The sequence below is a fragment of the Nothobranchius furzeri genome, chromosome 15, assembly GCF_043380555.1.
Source record: "Nothobranchius furzeri strain GRZ-AD chromosome 15, NfurGRZ-RIMD1, whole genome shotgun sequence".
Lineage (NCBI taxonomy): Eukaryota > Metazoa > Chordata > Actinopteri > Cyprinodontiformes > Nothobranchiidae > Nothobranchius > Nothobranchius furzeri.
In genome coordinates this window covers 58,504,985-58,524,267 of record NC_091755.1, presented here as the reverse complement: position 1 = coordinate 58,524,267, position 19,283 = coordinate 58,504,985, and the positions used below count along the sequence as shown (strand labels likewise).

Sequence of the window (19,283 nt, the reverse complement as noted above, 5' to 3'; positions counted from 1 at the left end):
TATAATCCCCTCCAATACCCAGCGTATCCGACTTTTCATGAACAGAATAAAAGCTTGTCCAATTTTATGTAATTATGTTTTGTTCCTGTTTATGTAAATAAAAATCTGTTTGATGGGACACCACATCTCACCGACCGCCCCAGAAAACACAAAGGGAATTTGATTCACTGGCAAACTTGAGGGCAGTTATTGGGCTAAGATGCTCATTTCTGTCACAGATGATAATCTGTGTACCCATTTGGCCCACTCACTCTCCCAAACGTCCCCTCCTCCTTTCAGAAAGAGCTTTCCTGCAACTTTTTTAATTGTTGCCTTTTAAGCGAGAGTTTGCTTTGGTGTATCGGAGTTGATAATGAATTTGCACTTGAAACGTTGCTCATGTAAAGAAATGTCTGGATTTTGTATTGTCTTTTTAAATGAATGGAAATGGTGTTCTTATTTTCTTGTAGCTTGTTTGTTCATGAGATGCTCACTCACTGTTTAGTCTATAGAGATGATACACGCTATCAGCTGTAAAAAATGAAAGGGCAAAAAAACCTATGTACAGAGAAGAATGGAACAAGTTGTTACTGCTCAAGACACTTATCGGAAATAAACATACTGTACTTCAGCTTCGTTTTAACACATTTATTTTCTTTACAGTGATGGTATACAAAAATGTCATTACAAGGAGAGTTTAACGGAATGAGTTTCGATGGCATGCATTAGCTTTGCTTGTTAATCCTCTGCCAGCTATTGTTGAGGATTTTATGCAGCTTAGATTGAATATCGCAGCGTCACACTTCAGACTGCAGATTAGCCGTTGTAGTTAAAGCTAAAATCAGCACAAACAAAAGATGGGAGGAATTAATGAAATGAAAATCTAAATAAATCATACAGAAAAAACATAAAAGAGAGAGATTACTTTCGTGGTTGGCATGAGGGAAGTTTAGGCGACCAAGTCCCTTCTCGAGTGCAGGTGATGTGTTTTGGTCCTCTGAGTGTGTAGCCCCTCCTGCACTGAAAGGAGTCGATCGTGTCGTTAGGGTTATACTTTTGTCTGTAGCCGTTCACCCAGAAGGCGTGAGGAACGTTTGGTGATGGACATGTTACAACTGTAAAAACAAAGAAACACACTTTTACTTATGCTAAATAACAGGCTTGGTTCTGCTTCAGGACTGTTCACCAACTTTCATGTCCGACTTTTTAAATGACACCATCTTATATGGAGAAAGGACTTGAAAGGAGACTTGAACATTTGTGTGATGTCACCAAACTGTAATTCAGTATCTATAAAACTGACCGTTACTGACCAGTCGGCTGTGGTGGCCATATTGAATTAGATAGTTGATGCACTTGTAGACGTACGTCCAATGTTTACTTTCTGAAAGTCTCATTGAAATTCACCCAGTGGTTCATGAGGGGGACAGACACACAGGTAGCAGTGGCTGATAGCAAAAGTGGATTGTTGGGTGAGCTTTGAAACCTTTGCATTGTGGAGGCGGTGCGCTCCATGTCCCGTTTTCGGTGCACCATATATGTGATGGTCCGTCGAGGATTCCCTCCAGACAATAATAGATGAGCACGTTACTGTAGCTGTAAGGCGCCTCCTGGATGTTTCTCCTTGCAGCATTTGTTTTAATCGGCTCTTCGCACTTTATGACTGCAAGCAAAACAGTGATTTAGAGATACCTCAAGACTTTGGAGAAAACCACCAGCCACCACCCTTATTCATGAACTGTATGAGTAGTCTGACCACACCTTCACAAACAGGAGTACGTCCATCCCATCCTTCACTTTGGCACACTCTAGTGCCTTGTCCTACAAGTCTGTACCTAAAGAGAGAAATAAAAAAACATTAAAGGGAACGATAGCATGTTAGAGAGCAGAATGACACAGAGGATCATGCTTACCCCTTATTACACACAGCTGTAGCTTTATCTCCAAAATGTATGCCAGAATAAGTAAAATGTCCATTTTCAAACTCTCCTGCATGTCCACAAGACATCCCTTTTGACAGTAAAAATAAAATTGTTAATTTTGTGTTAAGTCCACTGCAAGACAAAATAAACAATCACCCCACAAAAGGACAGGATACATGGCAGTGAGAGTTCTATTGTCTTCTAAATAATTTTACTTCCCTTTTCTTTCCCTGTGTTGGCTAGCTACACATTTAAAACCTGCTCACTTGAGAATCTACTAAATGTGTAAATGGTCTGTATTTGTATAGCGCCAACCCCCCAAGGCGCTTCACAACACATCAGTCATCCATTCATGTACATACTGGTGGTGATGAGATATAATGTGGCCACAGCTGCCCTGGAGTGCACTGATGGAAGCAACACTGCCAAACACTGGCACCACTGGTCCCTCTGACCGCCACCAGCAGGTTAAGTGTCTTGCCAAAGGACACAACAGCAGCATTCTCAGCTGGGATGAAACCTACAACCTTCTGATTACTGGACAACCCGCTCTTCCTCCTGAGCTACTACTGCTCTAAACAACTGTGAGTAATTTTGAAGTCTGGTTTTCCAACTGTAAGTGCAGTTTACATGAAAGGTCTGCACCAGTCAGGTTAAACAGCAATCCAGATGTTTGAAGTCTATGATCAGATTCAGCCCAAAAGCACAATAAGCTGACTGTAACTCAGACATGAATCCAAACAGGGCAGCGATCCTTTAGAAGTACCTAAAGAAGGAAATAACTGATCATGTTATCACAAGGTCACAGCTCAGATATTTTGAAAACCAATATCTTTTAATGTGCAACAGTTTTGTGACTACATGATAATTCGGTAACTTCTTTTCAGAATTCAAAAGCTTTCATAAAGTTTTAAACAGAAGGTTTTGATGTTCCTACTTTCACAAATCAGTGTCAGTGGCGTCCAGATCCCGTTGAAGCACATACGAAGCCTGCTGCCACCAACTGAAGTGTACCCAACGTCACAGCGGTAGTAGACTCTATCACCAGAGGAAAACGATGTCTTGAAGGTGTACTTGTTGGATAGTCTGACATTGGAGCCGCTGGCAGCTGGTGGGGCTTGACATCCAACTTATGATCAGATTTTACAAAAAGATTAGATTCAACAGGAGTTTGATTGGGAGTCCATCCCACTGCACAACAGCAAATAATCACAACTGGTCATCAGGTAGAACACAAACTCACCTTTCTGGTCGGTTAACTGTTGAGTTTCAACTTTTGATGCCACACAACGCGGAGGCTGAGGCTGCCACCGACCAGAGGGCCTGCAGGTGATCGTCTGAGCTCCATTCAACTGGAAACCCTGCTTACAGGTGAGGTTCATGATATCTCCCACAAAGTATTTTGAAACACTACCTTTCTGCACAGAGTTGTCCACTGTTGGGGCAGTGCAGGTCTCTAGTGAGACAAAAAAAATCTCAGTTATTATACAGAAATGTATTAATGAGCAGTGATCAGTAGGTGAAACTAATCTAGTTAGGATCTTCTGGGGCAACCCAGAAACAAGCATAGTATAAACTGGAACACTGGTGTCTCTGTCCACAGTGGAATCTACTGAGAAGGTGTCCACCAAGAAAGAAGCTCCTGTTCTAAATGAGAAAAGCTTCAAGCTCAACCATGAGCAAGACGGATATATTATGAGGAAAGGTTTGATAGTACAATGAGACAAAGATGAGCCACTCAAGAAATATATTTGGTGTGCGGGAGCTTTTAGAACTAAGAGCACAGCACCAACTGTGAAGCACGGTGGTGGTGGCATCATGATGTGGGGTTAAGGAGAAGTTCTACCTCTAATGTCTTCAGCTATTTGAAACGTCAACACGGATGACCTCAAATGCTTCTGAGAACAGGTTTCTGGTTGGATAAAGCAGCCTAACGTTAAGCTTTTAGAATAACTTTTTCAAGACATCAACTCCACCCCTTTAGAAAATTATTGGACTAGTCAAACGTTAGCTAGAATTATCACAGAAGCTTGTTGATGGATGACAGCATTCATGCTCATGATGAGTAAACACATGACTGAAATTGTAGGAAAAGAAAACAATTAATGAATTAAATGGATCTACGTCACATTTAGGCTGTTACTCATGGTTAACAATGCCACCTACAAGCACACACACACACACACACACACACACACACACACACACACACACACACACACACACACACACACACACACACACACACACACACAGAGAGTCATAAGCCTGTTCTGCTGCCCACCTTCACAAGACGGGAATTCACCGGCCCATCCAGAACTCTTACATATCCTGTAATTCGGCCCCTTCAGAGCATATCTGTCAACAAGAACACAGTCAAACACACAATAGCTGTCATGTCCACCAGCTGCACTTCAGTTCCTTTATTTTACCCTGTTTTACAATCAGCATAAACTTTTTCTCCAATGAATCCTTCCCCTTCGTGTAGAAACTCCCCGTTGGGTAGGTCACCAGCGTTGCCACACCTAATCTCTGTCAAGAATGAAACAGATTAAATGGTCATTCTCAGATGGGTGTTTTAATTTTATCTCATACAAGCTGCTGCAAATCCTGTTTCCTAACCCTAACCACAACTATGTGGGTGGAAGCTGTACACTTCATTTAAAACTAGAAGAGCAGAAAACTGGAGAGGTAGCTATTTACAATAAATAACGTGAATTAACTATCATAACTGAACTGTGATGTAAAGCTAAAACCAACAAAATGAGCAGTTTATCATGTTGACTCTGGATGTACAACTGAACCAAAGAACAGTAGACCATTTAAGGGTTTTATTTTTGCTCAAAGGTACTGGAGATTAGATTCAAATACACTCTACTTGTGTTTTTTAGAATAAAAAATAGATTACAATTAGTATTTTAATTGTCTGATTATTTGATATTTAGAATAATTTAATGAGTTTTAAATTTAAGTTTTATTTAAAAAAAATTGAGAGAAATTCAACAATTTTGACAGCAACACACGTTATTCTGTCCAGTACAAACACGCTCTTTCCAAGCACTTTATCATAAAACTCGTAGAACAACATTATCGGCGCTGGAGAAAAACAAACATCGTTTTCTTGTGGCTGATCCAACAAAACCAAAGTCAAACATGAGGTTAAAGAAAAGTCACAGGGTCTTAAAGTTGTCTGTGTATGGTTTGTTTTCCACCAGGGACAGCAGGAGGGACAGTGAGGTGTCCAGTAATCTGAAGGTTGCAGGTTTGATCCCGGCTCTGACTAGAATGCTACTGTTGTGTCCTTGGACACTTACCGCCTTGCCTGCTGGTGGAGGGACCGGTGGCGCCTGTGCACGGCAGACTCGCCTCTGTTAGTTAGTGCACCCCAGGACAGCTGTGGCTACATCCTAGCTCATCATCACCAGCGTGTGTATGTGTGTGTGAATGGGTGAAGGACTCATTGTGTTGTGAAGTGCCTTGGGGGGTCTACAACCCCCCAAGAAGGCACTATACAAATACAGGTCATTTACCATTAACCCCTGGTGTGAAAGACGTGTTATAACCAGGAAAAACTCGTTGAGAAGAAAATCTAAGAAAACAAAATTATAACTCTAAGGGAAAATTCTGAGCTACAGCCAAAACTATTAGTTTTAATTTCAAATCTATACATAAAGTTATAATTCTAAATGTAATATACATAATTCAGAGTTTCAAATTGGCCTACATGATAAAATTACAGACAAAAAGTCATGAATGTTACCATGTGGGCAACATGAGACCATCTAAGGAACATCATTTTTGGCCAGTAGAGGGTGTTAAAGACTGATTTCAATCACAGATTAATTACATCTAAGTTTGATGTTAGTTGACATAAAAGTGACTTTTTCCTCTTACTTTCACATTCCAGAGACAGTTTGGTCCATTTTCCGTCCACACACTGGACAGAACGGGACCCTTTGACGGCGGTGAAGTCCTCTGCGCAGTGGTAGAAGACCTTCTCCCCGCTCCTGAAGACGCTCCTAGACTTGCTGGGCAGCTGTGCGTGAGGGTACTCCAGCGGGGAGGAACATTCACCTTCGTCCCGAGCGGTGCGCTTGCTGGCTCCTGAAAGCAACAACAGTCACTATGGAAAAACACGCGCGAGTGCTAAAAGACACAGTTCCTGGAAGTTACCTAAAGCAATGAAAGCAAACGACAACAACACGACAGTCTCAGCGGTGTTCATGTCTGGTGTCCGCTGTTGGAAGCATCAAAATGCCAGCAGGAGTAACAGATGGCGCCTTTATAGAGGAAGGCTGGCACGGTGTGTGTGTGTGTGTGTGTGTGTGTGTGTGTGTGTGTGTGTGTGTGTGTGTGTGTGTGTGTGTGTGTGTGTGTGTGTGTGTGTGTGTGCAGGTCCTTTTCATAAAAATAACATATTGTGATAAAGTTAATTATTTTCTGTAATGTACTGATAAGCATTAGACTTTCATATATATTAGATTATTGCACACAACTGAAGTAGTTCAAGCCTTTTATTGTTTCTAGTGTTTCTAGTGTTGATGATTTTGGCATGCAGCTCATGAAAACCCAAAATTCCTATCTCAAAAAATTAGCATATTTCATCCGACCAATAAAAGAAAGGTGTTTTTAATACAAAAAAAAGTCAACCTTCAAATAATTATGTTCAATTATGCACTCAATACTTGGTCGGGAATCCTTTTGCAGAAATGACTGCTTCAATGCGGCGTGGCATGGAGGCAATCAGCCTGTGGCACTGCTGAGGTGTTATGGAGGCCCAGGATGCTTTGATAGCTGCCTTAAGCTCATCCAGAGTGTTGGGTCTTGCATCGCTCAACTTTGTCTTCACAATATCCCACAGATTCTCTATGGGGTTCAGGTCAGGACAGTTGGCCGGCCCATTGAGCACAGTAGTACCATGGTCAGTAAACCTTTTACCAGTGGTTTTGGCACTGTGAGAAGGTGCCAGGTCGTGCTGAAAAATGAAATCTTCATCTCCATAAAGCTTTTCAGCAGATGGAAGCATGAAGTGCTCCAAAATCTCCTGATAGCTAGCTGCATTGACCCTGCCCTTGATAAAACACAGTGGACCAACACCAGCAGCTGACATGGCACCCCAGACCATCACTGACTGTGGGTACTTGACACTGGACTTCAGGCATTTTGATATTTCCCTCTGCCCAGTCTTCCTCCAGACTCTGGCACCGTGATTTCTGAATGACATGCAAAATTTGCTTTCATCCAAAAAAAAAGTACTTTGGACCACTGAGCAACAGTCCAGTGCTGCTTCTCTGTAGCCCAGGTCAGGCGCTTCTGCCGCTGTTTCTGGTTCAAAAGTGGCTTGACCTGGGGAATGCAGCACCTGTAGCCCATTTCCTGCTTACGCCTGTACACGGTGGCTCTGGATGTTTCTACTCCAGACTCAGTCCACTGCTTCCACAGGTCCTCCAAGGTCTGGAATCGGCCCTTCTCCACAATCTTCCTCAGGGTCCGGTCACCTCTTCTTGTTTTGCAGTTTTTTCCCACACTTTCCTTCCCACAGACTTCCCACTGAGGTGCCTTGATACAGCACTCTGGGAACAGCCTATTCCTATAGAGATTTCTTTCTGTACCCTCTTGCTTGAGGGTGTCAATGATGGCCTTCTGGACAGAAGACAGTTTTTTTTTTTTGCAGTTTTGAGTAATGAACCAGGCTGGGAGTTTTTGAAAGCCTCAGGAATCTTTTGCTAGTGTTTAGAGTGAATGAGTTGATTCAGATGATTAGGTTAATAGCTCATTTAGAGAACCTTTTCATGATATGCTAATTTTTTGAGATAGGAATTTTGGGTTTTCATAAGCTGTATGCCAAAATCATCAATATTAGAAACAATAAAAGGCTTGAACTACTTCAGCTGTGTGTAATGCATCTAATACATATGAAAGTCTAATGTTTATCAGTATATTACAGAAAATAATGAACTTTATCACAATATGTTAATTTTTTGAGAAGGACCTACACTCAACAAAAATATAAACACAGCACCTTTTTTTCTGCTCCGATTTTTTCATGAGCTGGACTTAAAGATCTAAAATTCATTCCAGATACACAATATTACCATTTATCTCAAGCATTGTTCACAAATCAGTCTAAATGTGTGATAGTGAGCACCTGTGATTTGCTGAGATAATCCATCTCACAGGTGTGCCACATCAAGATGCTGATCTGACATCATGAGTAGTGCACAGGTGTACCTTATACTGCGCACAATAAAAGGCCACCCTGGAATGTGCAGTTTTGTCTCACAGCAAACTGCCACAGATGCCACAAGCATTGAGGGAGTGTGCACTTGGCATGCTGACAGCAGGAATGTCAACCAGATCTGTTGCTCGTGCATTGAATGTTCATTTCTCCACCATAAGCCGTCTCCAAAGGCATTTCAGAGAATATGGCAGTACATCCAGCCAGATTCACAACCGCATATATATATATATATATATATATATATATATATATATATATATATAATATCTATAATGATATAATAAGATAAGTTTTATGTGTAATGAAATACTGTGGGTACAGGAAGTGTTCAAACCCCCTTCAATTTTTCATTCTGTTATTTTGCAGCCATTCACAAAAATCAATTAAATTCAGTTTTTCTGCATTAATGTGCACACAGCTCATTGGCAGAAAAACACAGAAATTTATGCAGAATTATTTTAAAAAGACAACCTGAAATAGCACATAGTCCTAAGTATTCAGACCCTTTGCTTTGTAGAAGAGTCCTTTTGAGCTAATGCTGCCATGAGTCTTCTTAAAAATGCAACAAGTTTCTTGTCCCTGGATTTTTGGGATCCTTTACCCTTCCTGCTGGCAGATATTCTGAGGTTGGATGGTTAACATTGGTGGACAGCCATTTTTAGGACTCTCAAGATATGCTCAATTGTGTTTAAGTGACGCTCTGGCTGGGCCACTCATGAACCGTCACAGAGTTGCCATGAAGCCACTTCTTTATTTTAGCTAAACTCCATGCGGGCTTTCATGTGTCGTGCACTGAGGAGGCTTCTGATGGGCCACTTTGCCATAAAGCCATCTATGCCTCTGTTGTAACTTTGTGTGTGTGTGTGTGTGTGTGTGTGTGTGTGTGTGTGTGTGTGTTCTACAACTTTTTCCTATCTCCTGACCTGACTGCATTTTTGGAGCTCAGCAGCAGTGATCTTTGGGTTCTTCTTTATCTCTCACCAAGGTTCTTCTCCCCGGTAGCTCAGTTTGGCCGGGCGGCCTGCTCTAGGAGGGGTTCTGGTCGTCCCAAACATCTTCCATTTAAGGATTATGGAGGCCACTGTGCTCTTAGGAACCTCAACTGAAGCAGAGCTGTTTTTGTAACCTTGGCTAGATCTGTGCCTTGCCAGTTTTGTCTCTGAGCCCTTCACACAGTTCCTTTGACCTAATAGGGAACCTATGAAAAAAATGAATGCAAGTCAAGGGGACTAAAAACGCTATTTTCCAATTCCACTTGTTTTGTGCCATGGATTTCACATATGATGTCAGTGAATTTTAAAGTAGCATTTTGATACCAAGAATGCACTTACTTTCAAACAGAGGGGAAACGCTATTTTAGGTTTTGTGTGAAAATAAGTCCAGGACTACAAATGTGCTTCACCAAAGTGACGTCACCAAACGAGACACGGAGAAAACTGAGGGAAAAGGGCTGTTAGTTCAGCAAACTTCAAATCCTTCCTTCAGTAAGAAAGAACCACCATAAATCTGTCCACATGGTAAGTAGCAGCTACGCTAGGGGAGAGGAGATTCTGTGGTGATGTCACATATAGTATCGGCATACGTGCCGATTTCTGGTTTGTAGTCATGCTAATTACAAACTTTTACAAGCTGATAAATCTCAAAGTACGTGACTGGCGTGGTCGAAACACCCATAATTAGTTTTCCTTTAAATTCCAGCACAACATATGTGCGATCCAGGGTCTAAGGCAAAGCGGATTAGAAAATATCTCTTTTATCCCCGTTGACTTGCATTCATTTTTTCGTTTTTCCGGGGACCCGAGAGCCGACCAGAAAGGGAGGAGACTTAGGCTCCCTATGATTCTCATTTGCTCCCATTGTGAACTGTAAGGTCCTAAGTATCCTAAGGTCATATAGACAGGTGTGTGGCTTTCCTAATCAAGTCCAGTCAGTAATATCAAACACAGCTGGACTTCAATGAAGGTGTAGGACCATCTCAGGGGTGATCAGAAGAAATGGAAAGGTCCTGAGTTAAATATGAGTGTCACAGCAAAGGGTCTAAATACTTAGGGCCATGGGATGTTTCAGTCGTATTTTTTAATAAATCTGCAGAAATTTCTAAAATTCTGTTTTCCTGTCATTATGGGGTGTTGTGTGTTCATTAATGAGGAAAAAATAAATTTTATTGATTTTAGCAAACCACTGCAATATAACAGAGTGAAAAAATGACGGGGGGTCTGAATCCCTTCCGTATACACTGTATGTGCAAAGCTTTAATGGGCTAGAAGACATAAGACTGACTGAACATGTGCTGAGAAACACAACCAAAAACATTACTTCTAACCCATCTGCTTGAGACAAAGACTGATAAATAGCCAGGCAAGTTGAACTTTATCCTATTATTTATTTCTTAGATTATTTAACTTCTCCCTAATCGACACTCATGGGCCCGGTCTCTGTGGGCTTTAGAAGAAAGTGTTTCTCTTGATTAGAGATTTAACAGTTCCGGGATTTATCTGGATTCATGATGTACCAAATGTTATCTAAAGTGAACTAGTTCGGCATCTAAACCCTACAAAAAAGTTACAGTTATGAATGTTTGACTGTTTTAAAAGAAAACTGTTAGGCTTTATAAAACATGTATAAACCAACATTATTGGTAATTTTGACATAAGGATTGTAAAAACAATTAAATCCATTAAACAATTATAGAAGCCAACATCCACGGACTCCTGTACTATTGAATCGATTTATTTAATACTCTAGATTGAAAACATTACATGTTCATCCTGTCTTCTATGCAGACACAGGCCACGACTGCTTCTCTGTAGCCCACAGAAACCTTGTCTAAGATATGTAAGGGATTTTGTGATATTTTACAAGGAATGGCTTTATTACTGTACAGTTTTAGTGTAAACACTTTGAACATTAGGTTAACTTACACTGGTAAACATTTCACACTCATTCAACAGGTCATATAGGAAGGTTTGCTGTTGCTGTAAACCATCTTTCATGCATCAGAATCTTGAATTTCTCTGCTAACACGATGCATCAGACTGACTCACTCTGACCCAACTAGTTTATTAGGTTGATTTTATGTCTAACTCTTTCCATTTGGTCTGTATTTTGCACCACATAAAGCTCATGATTCAGGATGATTTAAATCAGCGGTAACTTCAGAACGGATCCAGAACTTATCTGACTCCAGTGACTGAAGGACAGTCACAAATAATGTGAAATCAGTGGCTCAGAATTACTGATTCTGTCTCTTCCGCAGCTCCAGTTCTCTGATGACCCGCCTCACTGACAAAAACATTTCCATTTAAGGCAGTTATCATAAAATGTGAACTGGTTGTATTTATTTACTCTGCTTAGAATTTAGATGAGGCTGTTGGGTTACATGTTTGTTTACCAGATATAAATAAAATCTGAAGGGGTGTCTATGATTATTACAAACTCCACAGGAAAGGGTTGCACACACGTTGCATCACTTGTTGGCTGCACCAACAAAACCTCAGAGAAACTTTGACATTGATTTGTCTATGAATCGACGGTAGAGACCGGTGACTTGTTCTGGGGTTTAGGTTACTCCCAATGAGCACGCACCCACCCACCCACACACACACACACACACACACACACACATACACGAACATGACTAAATGAAAGCTTTTCACTTATCTTAAATAATAGAAAAAACAAAAGAAAATTCTTATAAAATTCCATTTATTGGTAAATTGTGCACTGAATTACAATAAAGCTTTTCATCAGGGAATGTTTGTCTGCCATAAAATGTTTGTAAGTAGTCAAATACAGGCACTTTTGCCAATCACCAATATAAAAAAATCACCATAATCAGTAAAAATCCAGAAATACGGAGCAGCGTGGTAGACTTTAAATGTTTTTAACTTTTATTTTACTGAAGAAATGTGGACAACATTATTTAAAGACAAAAACACAGATGTAAAATAAATGAACATTCACCACAAATTAAAAGGAGTCACAGAAGCCTCTTTTTTTCATAAGGCTAGACAGAACATTTCATTTAGTTTTTACAGCTTTTGTCTGCACATTGCAAAAGAAATGGCCATTTTCTGAGTTAAATCAGTCAAAAATAAAAGTCCGTCATACACTAGAGGAAGGACACATGTTGTTTTGGAATATTTCCACAGAAAAGTTACAAATAAAGCTTTTATAAAGACAAATAAGAGCTGTGCATGGCTTTCTCCAGAGAAACCAAAGGCATTTTTAATATAAAATCTATCTGTGAAGATTTTCTGCAATAACACTTAAATTACACTTTGGGGTGTTAAAATGAGATTCATTTTATTATAAATCGTTATCATAATTTAATAATTAATTTGTATTTTAAAATAATCACAGTCCAAATTGAAAGATAATCACAAAAGCACATTCAAATGCATGTTAAAATAAAACATTTAACCCAGAATCGCTGTCATGGTTACACAGATCTAAGCTGTGATACAGTAGATAGACTGGCTGGCTAACAAAGCCAACTTACAAAAGCAAAAATGGCTATGCTGAAGGGAGGAGAAGGGGAACAGATGTTTCACGCTGTAGATAGAAGGAAAATACCTCTTCATGTGCTTTTTAGGACCTTCTCTCCATCTTCCGTGTTTGGGGCTTTGCAGCCATTTGTAGAGTCCTGCCAGATGGAAACAGAACATGGAGAAAGTGGACGGCATGAACACTAACACCAAACAGGAAAGAGGTATTTGTTTTGATTGGCCGAGGTAAAGCTAACACTGAACTTTCAGGTTAGAAGTCAGACGTTCTGTGGCTGCAGTCCTGGGTTCCCTCAGTCAGGTTAAGAAAGAGCACTTTGTTTATGCGGCAAAAGAATAACTGCAGGGGAAACTAAAAACATTCACCACTACAAGCTAAAAATAACATTCACCAGTTCAGCTGCTCCTTAAAGTCAATTTAAAAGTACTGTGTTCCTAAAGCACCTTCCACATTGGTGAGAGAGTCCACCTATTCACCAGGTCTCTGCAGAACCAGGGGATGGGGACAGCAGTCCAAAAAGCCAGTTCAGTCACTCTGTGTGGCATCAGCTCTAACTAACGACCATGACTAACAGCCCTGGTTTAGCACCTGATTGTACTGCACAAAGTAAACATGGATACTGCGAGGACAGAAGTAACAGAGAGAAAGACAAAGGTTCCTCAGAGTGAGCTGCAGGTCTAAAGGGATAAAGAAGTCCCTTCAGACAGGAGCTCAGTGGTTTATTTCCAGCTTTAAAGGCATGGTTCACTGAAAAAAAAAACATTTTTTAATTATTATTTCTGATTAAAAACGATTACTTTGAGTTTTCTATGTAGGCTGAACATAAAAACAGTCTCCTATACCTATCGCCTGCATTAGCTTTTGATCGAAACTAGACGGTGAAAATCTAGGATTTGAAAAGTCTGACAGACCTACATCCAGGGTCCGAAATTAACGCTCGCCACTCGCCAAATGCGAGCAAATTGCTCCATTTGGCGAGTAAATTTTTGAGCTCTACCTGCCACCTGGCGAGTAAATGTTTGCACCAAATTAGTTATGTTTATCAGTCATCTTCCATGGATGTCTGATACTCCTCCCGCCTGCATGCAACGTACACAAACGTACGCAAAATGTGAGCGCCGCATCCAACGTCATTTCCACCTATCCCATCCAATCAGTTTATCAAGTTAGCCGTTAGCTTCGTGTTAAAACTAGCGGTGAAATGTGGCGGTTTTTAACTGGAGTCAGCCAGCCTTCCAAAAGAAAACTCGTCGAACTAGAAAAACCACCAGGACCAGTGGCAACCAGAAGATTTTGTGAAAAGTGGCGAACTGGAGACGGCGGAGTCGTGAGACAATGGCTACATTATGATGGCCACGTAGCGTTGCTGCGTTTCACAGACAACTGTCCCTCGGCATTCTTCAAATATCCAAAAAATGCCCATACTTCCGACTTTGTCTTCTTTGAAGGATAATAAATGTCCCGAGTGCTGCCATCTCCTCCTGCTATTATTTCAGCTTTAGCTTAAAGAAAGTTTTGGTCGTAAACAACAAAGTGCGCATGTGCCGCCGGCAACTTCAGATGATACGGTGGCTGGTAAGGGTCACCGCGCCTACACCGCAGTCACGGTAATCCACCGAGATAATATATTTTTTTAAAAACAAGACGATTATTATTATTGTCAACTTTTTTACCGGGGTTTACCGCTACACCGGTTACCGTGACAACTATAGCCCTGACACACTTTCAGATATTCTCATGGTGCAGCTGTGTTCTCCAGAGATCAAGGACTAGGACCCAAATGAGGCTGTAATGCTTTGGCACAAAGACGGTGTCAGAAGCAGGAGGCCAGACTTCATGGACAGAGAAAACAAGGAGTCTGACTAGATTTCAATGAAAGAGTTCATAAAAACATCTCTAAAAATAAATAAATAAATAGTAAAAATGACAAAAGAGTTGTTTTTCTTATTAATTGATGTTTTAATTATTTTGTCACTCTGTTTGGAATCAACATAATATAGAATAACATGCTTTAGGTAGATCTAAATCATTTAGAATTTTGGCCGGTAAAAAATATGCTTGGCCGGTAGATTTTCATCATCTACCGGCCAACTTGGCCGGTGAGTAAAAAATTTAATTTCAGACCCTGCCTACATCACACTGTCACTTAACATTCATGGACTCACCCATTTTAATTTGTTACAAGCAAGACTGTTGTTGGTTTAGAGTCCAGGAATCAGCAGAGAACGTCTCGGCCTAGTAGATGCTAACTGTTAGCATTAGCAACTCCACCATATGGCAAAACTCCTCTAGGTTTATGTTATTTGTGGAGATAAAACATCAATGTTGAAAAGAAAATTGAGTGACTGGCACAGTCAGATTGTTGTTAGCCAATCAGAGGTGAGACGCCCAAATATCAGGATATAAGACTCCAAATCCTGTCATCTGAAGCTCTCCTCTGATCTAGCAACCTTCTACAATCATTTGTCGCCTAAAGGCTCTTAACCCTATCAGAACCAGTGAGGCCTACGTTCTTTAAAGTGCTACGCCTATACTCATAGAATCTGGGGTTACAGTATGTAACCTTCATTGTATTTTGTAAAGTGTCTACCGGTCTCTATGTGGTGGTGCTACACCATACTTGGCAGCACTATTAACACAGCACACCTATCACGATCTATATGCTCAGCTGAGCTAAAGCTACTGACTGTTCCTCACTCCCAGTATAGATCTAGAGGAGATCGGGCTTTCTTTGTCTTGGCTCCATCCCTCTGGAAAGAGCTGCCACTCAGCATCAAACAGTCACCCTCACTGCATGTCTTCAAGGGTCGCTTGAAGACTCATTTTTATCGTTTGACTTTTATGTGACTTGGCTTTATGCTTCTTATCCTTCTTTGCTTCTATGTTTGTATGTGATTTTTAGGACATTTTATCACTCTGTTTTTATTTTAATCTACGTTATGTTCAGCGCCTTGGGCTTCCACAGAGGCAGTGGAAGGCGCTCTATAAATAAAGCTTGATTGATCGATTGATTGGTTCTAATCCTGAAACAGGGCTCTTTGGACTTACAAAGTGTTCATTCCTACTAGAGACCATTGCAAAAGTGTAGATTAAATGAGTGAACCACACCTTTAATACTCAAACCAGGACCAGGACTCTTGTTTTTGTAGTCTTCATTACATTCAATCATCTTCTTATTTTCATGTTATTATTTGAATTAGAATTCTGATCACCTACGCATGGATTATGCTTTCATCGTTCACACATTTTAGATTTACTAGAGTACTTTATCTGTAATCTCAAAGCTATAGCCGATTAGTGTTAGTCTGGGTATAGGGAGACATACTCAGAGACCCTTGAGAAATCCTGTTAATGCCATACTTTTATTTTGATAAGAGGGGACATGAAATTGAAACATTCTGAAATGTATCCATGAAAATATCAGCTTTTCACTCCCTTTATTCTGTTTTTCAATTAATATTTTATATATATTTCTCACAAATACACTGGTGGTATAAACTAATCCAGCAGTTGAATCCATTTTACACATTCACTTATAACAATCACATCTGTTACTGACACTGACCTCTTTCTGTAGTAATTCAGCTGCCTCAAACATATCAGAAAACCGCAAGCTGGGAAAAGTAGGACTATGATACGTGTGGGAGTGTTGTGGGTTTCCCACGCTGTAGAGACGAGGACGCTTAATCTGATCCTGGGTGGACAGCGGATCAAAACTGTTCCTGCGCACGAAAGGCGGTGGCATGGTGTTCTTTCTGACTTTCTTCTGCTTGGGGAAAGACACAAACAGAGTGAGTATTAGCAAACGTCTTCAGTTTTGTTGTGTTTTACAACCCTTTAGTGAGAAGAATACAATGGGGGGTTTAACTGTAAAAATAAAAAGTTTTGTCTCAAAATTTGTGAGTGTGTGTGTGCGTGTGTGTGTGTGTGTGTGTGTGTGGGGGGGGGGGGGGGGGGGGGGCTGTAAAAATAAAATGTTTTGTCTCAAAATTTGTGTGATGTCTAATGTTTGTCTCAGAGAAAAGTGGGCACTGTCGTACATTCAGTGTGTAAATCAATGTGTTCCAGTTAGACAATTGTGTTTTCAGTTTTGCTCTTCAGTGTTCTTTCCATGCTTGGTAGTGTTCACCCAAACGCTACTTGTGTTTAAGCAATGAATGGTATGTGTGTGTCATGTGAAAATGTGGCTGTGTTTACCAAATGAAAACACGTGTTCCGTTTTGGGAACTTGTTACGATATGTGGTGGCAGGGTTTTGTTGCAAAGGGAAGCCACGGTTTAGGAATTTGTGTGTTATGTTTGGGGTTTTGTGTGTACAGTTTTGAAAAACGTGTTTTAGCAATCGAAAAAAACTAGGGGTGCTCCGATTGATCGGCCACAGATAATTATCGGCCGATTTTCCTGCAAAAGTGTGTGATCTGTGATCGCCGATCACTGCCTTTCATTTCCGATCTGGCACTGGCGCTTACTCTTCCCGGCCGGTAGTTCACCCTTCCGCTTCTCCCCGCTTAGTGCGCATGCGCGTGGCGGCAAACCCGCAAAGACAAACATATCTGCCGTGTGGAACTTCTTTACGGTGTGCGAGAGTGATATTAAGTTTGCGTCTTGCAACACTTGCAACGGAAACATACCCCGCGGAGGAAGCACTTCAAAAAAATTCAACACAACGAATTTGATCCGACATTTAAAGACTAAACACTTGGCGGAGCATGGTGAGTTTTTGAGGCTCACCGCAGACAATGAAAAGATGCCTGCTAATGCAGCCACAGTCAGACGGCAGCTAACGCAGCCGACGCTTGGAAACACTCGCCCATATGAGCGTGACAGTCAAAAGGCTAAGCAAATTACCCGTAAAATCATCGAGTTTATTGGACTAGACGACCAGCCTTTTTCAGTTGTGGAAGACGCCGGATTCCGCCGACTACTAACCCACTTGGAACCTCGCTACATGCTACCGGGACGTAAATATTTTGCCGACGTAGCCCTTCCAGAGCTCCACCAGACAGTGTATTCTTTCATCGAGGGACTCCTTAAAGAAAGCGTCTCATCCTCTGTGAGTTTCACAAGTGACATTTGGAGCTCAGATGTCAGTCCTGTGTCAACGCTGAGCTTAACAGCTCGCTGGATGTATCTGAACGTATCCTTGGTTACTTAATTTGATTTAGGCGGTGATGTGAGATATTGACTTTTTTTGCACTATTTGTAGCCTAAAGAGAGCCTTAATGTTTTCAATTTCTTATAAATTGTTACTGATATTACATAATTTTAAGTGAAGTAAAACCATGTTTTTTCTGAATTAATATGTAACACATGCATTAGAACTCACCATAGCTAAATGAACAATTTACAGCCAATCTATGTAATTGGTATCGGTAATCGGCTGATCGGCCTCTTGGCTGATTGGTATCGGTGATCAATAGATTAAAGCCTGATCGGAGCATCCCTAAAAAAACTGTAACAGTATTCGTGTGATCGGAAATGAAATCCAATGTAATTCTGAGATGCATGTGTGGCTGTGGTATGCCTCAAGGTGCAGCAAGATTTAGTGTGAACTCTGATGCTGACCATCTAGATAAGTGTTTTTGTAAGCTAGAAACTAACTTTATGGTATATTTTGGTTTGAATCCCTACGAATAGGCCTGCCTCAAGCAGTTTGTCCTGTCAAGACAAGTTACACATTAGATGCACAGAATGGAAAATGAGACAGGCTGCAATTGGTGTGATCTCTGAAAGAGGATTTGTCAAGAAACACGTTTTAAAACAACTTACTAATGGTCTGTCTTTGTGAGTGTTGACAGCTTCCACCTTCAGGTCAAACATCTCCACTTTACAACCTTTAGGACAAAGTTGGTGCATCAAGTCATCAACAACAAGAAAACCAAAGTAAAAGAGCAAACATTGGTTCATTTCTGAGCTGGATGATGACTCACCGTAAGCCACCGGGGTGAGTTTGAGGACAGTGTGTAAAGGACACTTCATGTATGGTAGGTCATCTGAGGAAAAAACAAGAGTGAGAGTGAGACTTAGTTGGTTTGTGGTGGTTTCCTGTCATGTTTTATTGGCTTCTCCTAAATCTTTTCCTCAGAAGTCCCACCCAGAGATGGAGAAGAAGCTTATGCTGTGCTTTATGAAGTGTCCAGCTCATACTGCTGTGGTCCAGCCAGCTCACTGAGTGGGAGCAAGTTCAGACTAAATGCCAGTCAGAGCAGCACCCACTCTTTGGTTTCTGTGCTAACAGATGCTAAATCAGGGACCCTTTCCTCTGGAACCCAGCCGGGACACGCCTACATGTAATTATAGCTTTGATTTTAAAGATTATTTTCAACGATCCACAAAAACAACCATATGATGTTAAGGTAAACCCGCCCCCAAGAGGTGTAACCAAGTCCCTTCACAAATGTTTGGATTTACTGAAAACTGACTGTAGACGGGCTCTGATCCATCGTGTGTCAGATTTATTTTAAAGACCAAGTTGACTCATTTTTTTCAACACCTTTGCAGTGGTCTCTAGAAAGCTTCAGGCTGGCTTTTGTGTGACCTTGTCTTCCTAACTAGCTTCTATAATGCTGTTGTTTCTAACAATTCTATCTTTTTCAGGATCCTTGAAATCGTTTTTCTTTTTCATTTTTTCTTCAC

The 19,283-nt window shown here is 40.8% G+C and overlaps 2 protein-coding genes across 6 annotated transcripts in view; both read right to left on the bottom strand.

Annotated features, from left to right (window-relative positions):
• Positions 1 to 612: 612 nt before the first annotated feature.
• On the bottom strand, positions 613 to 6,221 carry LOC107391084 (membrane cofactor protein). Its single transcript, XM_015968138.3, has 11 exons — positions 6,075 to 6,221; positions 5,796 to 6,005; positions 4,334 to 4,433; positions 4,186 to 4,259; positions 3,145 to 3,357; positions 2,839 to 3,030; positions 1,893 to 1,989; positions 1,741 to 1,814; positions 1,466 to 1,642; positions 905 to 1,094; positions 613 to 814 (listed from the first exon to the last, which is right to left on the bottom strand). The coding sequence occupies exons 1-11, from the start codon at positions 6,124 to 6,126 to the stop codon at positions 796 to 798; spliced, it is 1,398 nt and encodes a 465-aa protein (XP_015823624.3). The 5' UTR covers positions 6,127 to 6,221; the 3' UTR covers positions 613 to 795.
• Positions 6,222 to 12,023: 5,802 nt separating this feature from the next.
• The window catches only part of LOC107391085 (6-phosphofructo-2-kinase/fructose-2,6-bisphosphatase 2), a 20,121-nt gene continuing 12,861 nt past the window's right edge, over positions 12,024 to 19,283 (bottom strand). For 4 of the 5 annotated variants that reach the window (XM_015968139.3, XM_015968141.3, XM_015968140.3 and 1 more), the window contains 4 exons: positions 18,578 to 18,640; positions 18,417 to 18,481; positions 16,214 to 16,417; positions 12,024 to 12,787 (listed from right to left, as the gene is read on the bottom strand). In XM_015968139.3, the coding sequence (XP_015823625.3) occupies positions 12,722 to 12,787; positions 16,214 to 16,417; positions 18,417 to 18,481; positions 18,578 to 18,640 (398 nt within the window). In that variant the 3' untranslated portion in view covers positions 12,024 to 12,721. The remainder of the gene's footprint in view (positions 12,788 to 16,213; positions 16,418 to 18,416; positions 18,482 to 18,577; positions 18,641 to 19,283) is intronic. The other variant, XM_015968142.3, reaches the window with a different exon arrangement.

What these genes read in the sequence shown, in the direction of transcription:
- LOC107391084 (XM_015968138.3), bottom strand. Translation starts at nt 6,126, where the DNA reads ATGAACACCGCTGAGACTGTCGTGTTGTTGTCGTTTGCTTTCATTGCT. An exon ending in ACTGTCTCTGGAATGTGAAA is followed by an intron (nt 4,434 to 5,795) that starts GTAAGAGGAAAA and finishes CATTCTTGACAG; the next exon opens with AGATTAGGTGTGGCAACGCT. An exon ending in TATGCTGATTGTAAAACAGG is followed by an intron (nt 4,260 to 4,333) that starts GTAAAATAAAGG and finishes TCTTGTTGACAG; the next exon opens with ATATGCTCTGAAGGGGCCGA.